The sequence below is a fragment of the Egretta garzetta genome, unplaced genomic scaffold (assembly GCF_000687185.1).
Source record: "Egretta garzetta isolate BGI_Z169 unplaced genomic scaffold, ASM68718v1 scaffold136, whole genome shotgun sequence".
NCBI classification, from domain to species: domain Eukaryota; kingdom Metazoa; phylum Chordata; class Aves; order Pelecaniformes; family Ardeidae; genus Egretta; species Egretta garzetta.
The window spans coordinates 5,929,566-5,938,821 of record NW_009260066.1 but is presented as its reverse complement, the minus strand read 5'-3'; the positions used below and the strand labels follow the sequence as shown (position 1 = coordinate 5,938,821).

General features: G+C 42.8%; 2 protein-coding genes across 2 annotated transcripts in view; one reads left to right on the top strand and one right to left on the bottom strand.

The window, feature by feature from the left end:
- Positions 1-3,865, top strand: part of LYSMD3 (LysM domain containing 3) — a 7,165-nt gene extending 3,300 nt beyond the window's left edge. Inside the window, 2 exon segments of the mRNA XM_009641128.2 lie at positions 2,054-2,659; positions 2,661-3,865. Of these exon segments, the coding sequence (XP_009639423.2) occupies positions 2,054-2,659; positions 2,661-2,720 (666 nt within the window). The 3' untranslated portion in view covers positions 2,721-3,865.
- A 4,090-nt stretch (positions 3,866-7,955) lies between these two features.
- Positions 7,956-9,256, bottom strand: part of POLR3G (RNA polymerase III subunit G) — a 17,003-nt gene continuing 15,702 nt past the window's right edge. Inside the window, exon 8 of the mRNA XM_009641158.2 lies at positions 7,956-9,004. Within this exon, the coding sequence (XP_009639453.1) occupies positions 8,918-9,004 (87 nt within the window). The 3' untranslated portion in view covers positions 7,956-8,917. The remainder of the gene's footprint in view (positions 9,005-9,256) is intronic.

The window sequence follows — 9,256 nt, the reverse complement described above, 5'->3', positions numbered from 1 at the left end:
CTAAACCTCCCCTGCTTCAGTTTAAAGCCATCCCCCCTTGTCCTGTCCCAGCTGGCCCTGCTAAAAAGCTTGTCCCCCCCTTTCCTCTGGGCCCCCTTGAAGCCCTGACCGGCCGCACTCAGCTCTGCCCGCAGCCTTCTCTTCTCCAGGCTGAACACCCCCAACTCTCCCAGCCTGGCCTCAGAGCAGAGGGGCTCCAGCCCTCGGAGCATTTTAGTAGCCCTCCCCTGGCCCCGCTCCAACAGGTCCATGTCCTCCTGGTGCTGAGGGCTCCCGAGCTGGACGCAGGGCTCCAGGGGAGGTCTCCCCAGAGCAGAGCAGAGGGGCAGAATCCCCTCCCTCGACCTGCTGGCCACGCTTCTCCTGATGCAGCCCAGGGTAGGGTTGGCAAAATCCTTCAAAGTTGCCTAAATATTTACCAGTGCCAGCGTGATGTACCATTGGGAGCTCTCTGCCTACATCCCCCAAGCATTCCCTTCTGGTGCTCAGACCGTGCTACTCCTCCAAGCTAAGACTTCTTAAATTAGTCTGGGGAATGTCTTCCCTACCCATTCAGCCAGCACTAATTAAAGTAGAGGCATCTGTCTTGGTTGCTGTTACCCTTTGCACATACCCAGTTTTAAGAAAATCAGCTCTGCATGTCGGTGGACTGACTGTGCAGTTTTCAGGAGGTCAAGCTCAAAAATCTGTATTTACAGAAGTTGTGCTGTCAACCGGTCCGTCAGGCAGAAACAGAATTAGGGGCCTCCTGTTGTCAGCTTCGGTACCAAAGTCTTGACGTAACCATTTCATAGTGAAACCTTGGCCTCATTAACCAACTCTTGGCTTCAGTACCCACTGCCGTCATATATTTTGAGCAGGCTTACTAGATCAGGCCTCAAAGAAGAAATAAAAGATGACACGAGTTGTGCTTTTTCTTGGAAGTTCAGGGAGAATGTGGAAGAGCAGCCCAGGGCTTTAGGTAGAAAGCACCACGTGCGTTGCGGCGGAATCGCTCATTGCTGGGGGAAATGCTGCATTTGGTGGTCTTTTATGCTCACCTGATGTACTCGTCACAGGAACTGAAACACTTTTTTTGTGTTACGAGGTTAGCGCAGGCAGTGTAGGCATCGATCGCCCTAACTTACTTTTTCTGACCACATCTGTGTTGTAAGTGGAGCAGTCACGGCAACAAGGGTCTCTTCACCACCTCGTTTTCTGTCCGTAACTTCTCCAAAGGTAGATGTCCTCCCAGCGGGGACAGCAAGGATCTGAACTCGGGCACAGTGCCTCTTAAAACGGGCACGATTCCCATGTGCTCAGCGGGTGTTGCGAAAAAGTACTGATTTTTAAGTACCTCATTATGGTGAGGTTTGTGGCTGTGCCTTCCGTGTTGAGGGAGTCACCGTCTCCGAGTGCAGCCCCTAATTCTCCACGGGCACTTAAATCCTTGTGGAGTATTGCACATCAGACTTGAAATCCGAACTTACCGAGTGCAAAATGAGATTCATTTTGAGCAAGAATAGGGAAAGGGGAGAGCTGACTTGATGAGGGAAGGTGACATTTTCATTTATGCTGAAAGGCAGTTTCTGCCTCAGCCCCCAGAAGCAGAAAGAGGGTCCAAACCACAGCTGTGGCTAGATGCACTGGAAGCTCATAGTTTTTAATATTCTTTACTCAGAAGTTTTAAATTTAATTATGAACTCTCAGTAATTTACTTCCTTTGAAAGCACCGAGGTAAAGTCCCATTCCTTTCACAGAGATAGTTGCCACTGAGAGATGAATATAGATTAAGTGAATACATATGTGTCAGACTTCGGTCTTATCTGAAGCGAGGAGGCTTGTTACCTTGTAATTGCCTTTTTGCTTAAACATTGCTCAGATTTGGTCTTTGACCTCTTCTCGCTTTGTGCTGACTGAATGGGTATCGGTTTAAAAAAAAAAAAAACAAAAAAGGCAAAACGAAACTGCCTTTGTTTCATCAGGGAAGAATTGTATTTCTCAAGGGTGTAGTACTCCTAAGAGTTTCGGTTCAACAAGGCTTTGATATTTAAACTACGTTTTTTACTTTCAGGTTGCAGATATCAAGAGAGTTAACAATCTGATCAACGATCAAGATTTTTTTGCCCTGAGGTCAATCAAAATCCCAGTGAAAAAGTTCAGCGTGTTGACTGAAACGCACGTCTCTCCAAAAGGAAGACCAGCCCTTCGTCCTGCTTACTGTTCCCCGGAAGCACAGGAAACGCCACCTCCTGACAAATTCTCTGCTAACGAGACTGCTGGCAACTTCTTAAAAGAAGTGGATCGAGATATAGAAGAAATAGTGAAGTGTAATGATACAAAGAGAGAGAATCTTGATGAAGTTGTTTCTGCCTTAGCAGCCCAACAGATCTGTTTTGAAACTGATGGTAAAACTAAAAAATGCAAGGATCCTTACTATGGAGCGGATTGGGGTATAGGATGGTGGACAGCTGTAGTGATTATGTTGATTATTGGCATAGTAACACCTGTTTTTTATCTCCTCTATTACGAAGTTCTAGTGAAAGCAGATGTCAGTCACCATTCTACAATGGAATCTTCCCATCTGTTTGTCACGGCAGCATCGCATCAGAAACAAATAGAAAATGGAGTAAATCCGGCGAATATTATACATGTTGATAACCGAGGAGACCTTCAGCCTTAACAATGGAAGACCCCAGGCAACTGTTATTCACAGACATGTAACATATAGCATTAGGTAAAGGGGGAAACCACAGAACGCCAAATGGGTGTGGAACGCAGAGGAAACGCGTACCGATGCTTCCCTTGCCTCTGCGGGCAGTGTTCCAGTTCAAGGATATTTCTGTGGATCGTGTGATCTCTGAAAATTGCTGAGACAGGTGATTTTAACGCAAGATTGGGATATAAATTAAGGTATAAAGTTATTTCTGAAGCCTTGCACTTTTTTCTATTTCGATAGGCATATGTTTTTTTTAATTAACAATGAGGTGAAAAAAATGTAGTTTGAACTAACACTTGAGGAGTCTCACTGTACATTTTACAGCCCTAAAATGGGCATTTGGGGATATCTAACTTTTCACCATCTTGAAGTATTTATGGAATGCATAGTACACTTGACACTTTAGTATCGGGTTTACAGTTGTCAAGCTAGAACTGCATTCTCATAATTTTATCTTTCTTACACAGATTTTTTTTTTTTTTAAAACCCAGTCATTCCATAATTAATTGCCACTATGAAGTTCATTTTTTAAAAGTGACTTTTATAGAGGCTGTAGCTAATACTTCAGCTGGAATATTCAAACCTTGTGCCTGTGGTCAACCCATTCTTTAGTGCTTTTCAGCATAGGCAGTAGGATCATTTGTTTTCTGTGTGTGTGACACCGTGCCTCAATGCAGTCTGGCGGAGAGAGCCTCCTTCCGTGGTACCCAACTGAAAACTGACTGGACTGGAGCGTGCTTCTCGTCTGGTCAGCTGCGTACAGAAGGGAAGAAGGGCAGATGGGTGGCACCTTGCTGTAACTGCTTCAATAGTCTTTATGCCAATGGCTTTTTCTTTCTCCCCGTGCCCCCCCCCCGCCCTGCTCCAGTTAATCTCAGTTCAGGACCAGCTGGTTCTTCAAACAGCAGTCATGTCGGGACTGAGTATGCTAATGGTCCTGTGCCCGTGACCCTCAAACACTAATGTGTTTCCTGAAATCTCCTAGAAAACCTCAAATGAGAAGCAAGAAACTTAAACTGCAGCAGAATAGACCAGTTGCAGCTCCAGACTCGTTCTTTATGCAGTAATCATCAGCCACTCTGTTCTTGAATGTTTCACGTGGGGTTTCATGAATAACCTTGTTTTCCCCCTCTTTTCTTCGCTACCTGAAAATGCTACAAGAGAAAATAACAAAAAAAACCCCCAACCTTGGACTTTTCCTACAGAAAGAAGGAGGTACTTGTGTACTCAGAGTATTTTTAAATAAAAACTGAGATGCTGCCTATAATTTTTTTTTGTTATATTTGCCTTGTGGAGTAAGATTTCCATTGCCCTATTCCAAGTACCATTTGTTACCAAAGCCCAAGATGACTGACTGCAGTAGGACTTAGAAAGAAATGGAAAAAATACCACTATCCTTTTAAACTACTATTGTAAGCTTTCCTTTGAGTGTCTTGACTACCTATATACAGTATAAAAAATCTGAAAAAGTGAGTGTTTTCTAACCATTGGAGGTATTGCACAGTGCTTTACTGACTTAAAATTTTGAAAGTAGACTTGTGCCCCATCTATTCTTGGGGCACCTATTGCCCAAGAAGTGGGGCAAACGCTCTGCACTGGCGCGCTGAGTGTATGAACGTGAATTGGACAACTTTTAATTTAAATTAAATTATATTGAAATTGAAGCAGGCCAGAGCTGGAAGGGAAATGCTGTACAGTTGGACCTGTGAACTATGATCTGTGGCTCCTGAGCCCTTCAATCAAAGTGGTATCTGTGGAGATAGCGTGACCACGCTAGAAGAGGGATTGCAAGCAGGCATGGACTTCCATGTTTCACATTACACTCGTTTTCCAAGATCTTTTAAAGTAAATAGTTCTTTCTGTGAAAGCAGAAAGTTAGTAACACAAGCATGAATACTGAAGTAGCAGTTCTGGGTAAGGCTGTATGAGAAGTGGCATTGCAAAATAATTTATGGTGGCTAATGTGATAGAGCTGCTGTGACTAAAAAGGTGACTCGCCCTAGTCCAGACAACAGAGCTTTGGCACATTAAGACACGGTTTCTGTGTAGGACTGAAAAGTTGGTACGTAACGCATCAGTTTTGTGCTGCAAGCTTGTTTGCCAGTTTGCTTCTTTGCCCTTTGTTATGTTTCTAAAACCTCAACATTTTTAATACTTTATCCTTCCATTTCTAACAAAATGGTCAAAGAACAATTGTGATAATGCAACATCAGCCTCATTTACTGCACATACCTGAACTGATGGGTATTGAACTGCCGTCAGTACAGAAGTGAACTTAATTTCACCTGCGGTTTGACTCTGTCAAGAAGGTCTCCACCCTGCTGGTGTGCGAGTAAAGAGGTCTGTGGTTAACTGTTGCTTTTCGTAGCTGAGTCGTACAGCTGAGTCATTCTCTTGAGTAGTTCTCTAGCGTTGTCTTGGGCTTTGGGCTTTTACAGCATTGGGAAGCCTGCGGCCTATTGTCACCACGTTAAGTCTGACGGCCTTTATTCAGCCCCAAGGGGAAGGAATTGTTCCCCATGGCCAACCTCACCCTGCCCTGGCACAACTTGAGGCCGGTGCCCCTCGTCCCATCGCCCCTTCCCTGGGAGCAGAGCCCGACCCCCCCGGCTCCCCCCTCCTCTCAGGCAGTTGTAGGCAGCGATGAGGGCTCCCCTCAGCCTCCTCTGCTCCAGGCTGAACAGGCTATTCACCTTGGGGTAAGCCGTCATTACAAAAGCACGAAGGGATAGCTGTTTTATTGAGCTGTATTGTACTCTAACCAAGAGCCTAGCATGGTTTTACTATTTTACTACGTAGCATATTTCATCTGGCACCTCTTTTAACTTAGAGAGTTAACCTTATCACAAGGTACAGGAGGTCTCTTTCCAAGATTGCAGGCCTCCTGGTACTGGTGATCTACAAGCATCAGCGGGCTTGGCTTTCTGCAGGATGCAGAAGCTTTACTACTTCTTCCAAAGTACAACACAGCTGGCAACACGTCACCACGTGTCAGCCCTGAATAAACAGGGCAACTGCCCTGTACGGAACTTAAATCTGATTTAAGTTAAAACCTCTAAAGTTAGTCTTATAGAAACTGACTTGTCAAAGGCAAAACAACTGAGCAGTAAATCATGGTTTAGATTAATTACAACACATTGTTGATCAGGAAGTTTGTTTTAAATTGAAGTGCATATTGCACTGTTGGATCGTGTAAAATCTAAGTGTTTTAAATCTGCTATATTTTGGAGTATGTTGTCACAAATAGTCTTTGTATAACTATTTTATAAAGGCTGAAAATGCAACTTCATAAAATAATCCTGAATGAGGACACGAGTCTTATTTTAAATACTTCTGCTCCTCTGTTTTCAGAAGAACATAAGTAATACACGTAAAATAAAGATTTTTTTTAGACAGCAGTGGAAGTGGTGCACATAATGTATTCTTAGCTGTGCATACTTTGCATGTTTTATCACAGGAGACCACTACTTGTATTTGTTTTGGCTAGTTTTTATGTATGATCTAAAATAAAAATCCTTGGCCAACAAGTATTTTGTTGGCAGTAGCTGCGTGCAGCATTCGTATCTAGCATGCCATGACTGGAACCTTCATGGTTTTATCCTGTGTGTGCCTTGTAGAGCTCGGAACTTTACTGCATAAATCAGGATTAAGAAATAAGCAGGAAAAATTAAGGCAGGGATCGGTGAAGTTCTCAGATGGCGATCTCCCGACACACTGAAAGCAGCGCTGCCTTGTAGGAAGTCACGTGTTCTTCTGCTCTGCTGTTAGGACAGGATTTGAACACATGCCCGCCCAAACCCAAAGTCTGCCGAGACCCAAAGAACGGTCTAAGTTTTATCGGCATTATGGTCTTGCAATAAATTCTAAGCAATCAGAAAACCAGCTTATAGAAACAGCCGCAAATGCGATGCCTCTGGAACAGCACAATCCCACTTCCTTTCAGAAGTGCCTTGGCACAGAGCTGGATCATTGCAGAACTCGGCATGTTCGTAAACCTTGGCCTTATTTGCCGTTGGTTAAACTAGTCCTAGAGGGTCCATCCTAAGACTCTGCGGTTCCCTCTGGAGGACAAGAGGTGACCATAGTTCGCCTTCTAAAGGTCTCAAAAAGACCTGGTTTCTGCCAGAGTTATGTTTCTCAGCAGTACAGCAGGGAGGCACTTGCCTCTCCCATTAGCAGTACGGTGAGTGAAGAAAGTCATGGGTCCCCAAGAGTTCATGTCTGCTACAGAATAAGGTATCGTGCCTGTTCTGGCAAGCCACAGCCTATCACCAAACTGTAACTCGGGCGGTAACACTCGTACAGCATTAATTCTCTAGTCCTGTCTTTGGCAAAAGCCATCTATCTGCATTCCTAGTGCGAGGGGCAAGGAGCCTCGCTTGCCTTGTGCAGGGGGAGACAGCTAGTAGAGGGTAATACTGGTTATACTCGAAGCGAGCTAACTCTCATTTTCAAGACGCTTACCTTGTTCACAAGATCTTCCCATCTTTCTCTTGCATAGCGCATGCAAGGAAGAGGCACACCTGTTCAGGAAAGAACTGCTGGCATGCGTGATGTTAAAAGGGAATGATCAGACAGAATACATTTCCCAGGCAGTGCAGCAGAATGTTTATTAAACATTATCTGTATAGGTACGAACACTTCAAATTAAAATCGGTATACCTCTGAAGTGTGACCTGCATAGCATTTTTGTTTCATTTCCTTTACATCTGATAGGAATTTTATCAGAACACTTGAAAGCTACACCTTAAGGAACAAATTCTTACTGCATACAGAAACTCACAGAATGCTGCAGTACTGTTTTCCAGTCAGCGATGAGGTAAAGTACTGCTTGACAAAACACCAAACTTGCAAGGAAAACTTCCGTACTTTGCTGACAAAATAACTGGTTTTATTTTAAAACTCTTCTTTCATTAGACCTGAAAACAGCACTAGTTATCAGGAATGGAATGTTTTAAAAAAGTAAAAAAAAAAACAACCAGAAAATCCCCAACTGATCAAGAGTAATATAATAACACTGATCAATAACACCACTGATAGACAATATTTTGTATCATCACAGGACAACGGGACACAGAGAATGCTCTATCATTTCCTCAAGTTTCTAATCCCAGGAATAAATTTTCTACAATTCAGCTGTTGGTTCTTAAAATTTATGCTTCCAAACATCCTGGTTTTGCTGTTCTCAGCATTCTTGTCTTGTTTTCCTAATTAAAACCTCATGCATCAAAATACTTCACCGCATTCTTTGCCTACATTTTTGTTTGGTTTTTTTTCTATTGATTTGCTGTGTGTTAAATTTCTGTCTTGTTTGTTCTGTAGGCAAGTAAATAAATGCATTAGCTTGGATAGCTATCATCTGCCATCTCGAGTAACAGCCCTGTGAGGTAGGAAAGTTCGTATCGCCGTAAGAGGCGGAGAAACTGAGGTGAGGGACTGAAATTCTCGTCACTAATCTGTGCGACACTGCTGAAAACCAGGAGTCCATAATTTCTCCATCTTAAATTCTTCCATACATTCTTCCTAAATGAAATTCGCCTCCATTATTACTTACGCTGATTCAGAAAGGTAACACATTGTTTAAATATTACAGTTCTTTTTTACCAAAATACTAAAAATAATTTCTTTTAGCTAGAATAATGGCTCTTCAAAATACTCTCATTATGTTGCTTGTCCCTGTTACTAAGGTCCTTTCAAGTCAGTTTATATTAAAGTGCTTAGTGGTCAATTTTTTTCAGTCACCTGAATTCAGAAGTTACATAAATTCCTTCAGAGAAGTCAGCTGCCAGATACGAGCAGCTTATATCTCTTTTTTTTTTTTTTTTGCTGCAGTCATCAAGAATTTCACTATTATTTTCAAGATTTGACTGCTAAAGCATAGAAATGACTAGTGCAAATGCTTAGGCACAACGTCGATTAGAATGCATACATTCTTTTTCTGTGCAGAGGCAATACAATGGCATATAGCTTACTCCATCAGTAGGCATTCCAGAGAACCTTAAAAAGGCGCATGTCTGCAAAACTTTTGGCAAAAGAACAAAACAAGGGATCCCATATCCTGTTTTACAGCATAGTACAGTTAAACAGAACTGTCCACCATTATTGTGGAGAGCATGCTTAAAACCAGCAGAGCTAAAACTTTAGTTCTGTTGATACTCAGCCTACCTCCAGAATTCAAGTAGCGTAAGGCTTGAGCACTGTGCCACCTAGCAACAACAGCTAATACGTTGCTTCATCCATATTGTCATCACTGCCAGCACCAAAGTCATCTCCATCTTCAAAATACGAAGAAATGTAGTCATTTTCCTAAACAAAAGGAAAAAAAAAACCCCACATCTATCGCTGTATCTCTAGAGGAGACAATTTATGAGAGAAACATGCTTTAAACTGCACTCGACCTACATTTTGAAACAGTAATAGTTCTTTCTTTTTTCTTGGGAAAGAAAATATTGTCATGAAGTTCTGGTACCTGAAAGAAGAGGCATCACTGTTTCAGTGATGAATTGCACGTATTGATTGTGGCAGGGGACATTACCGCCCGCCAGATGGGTTTTTTTT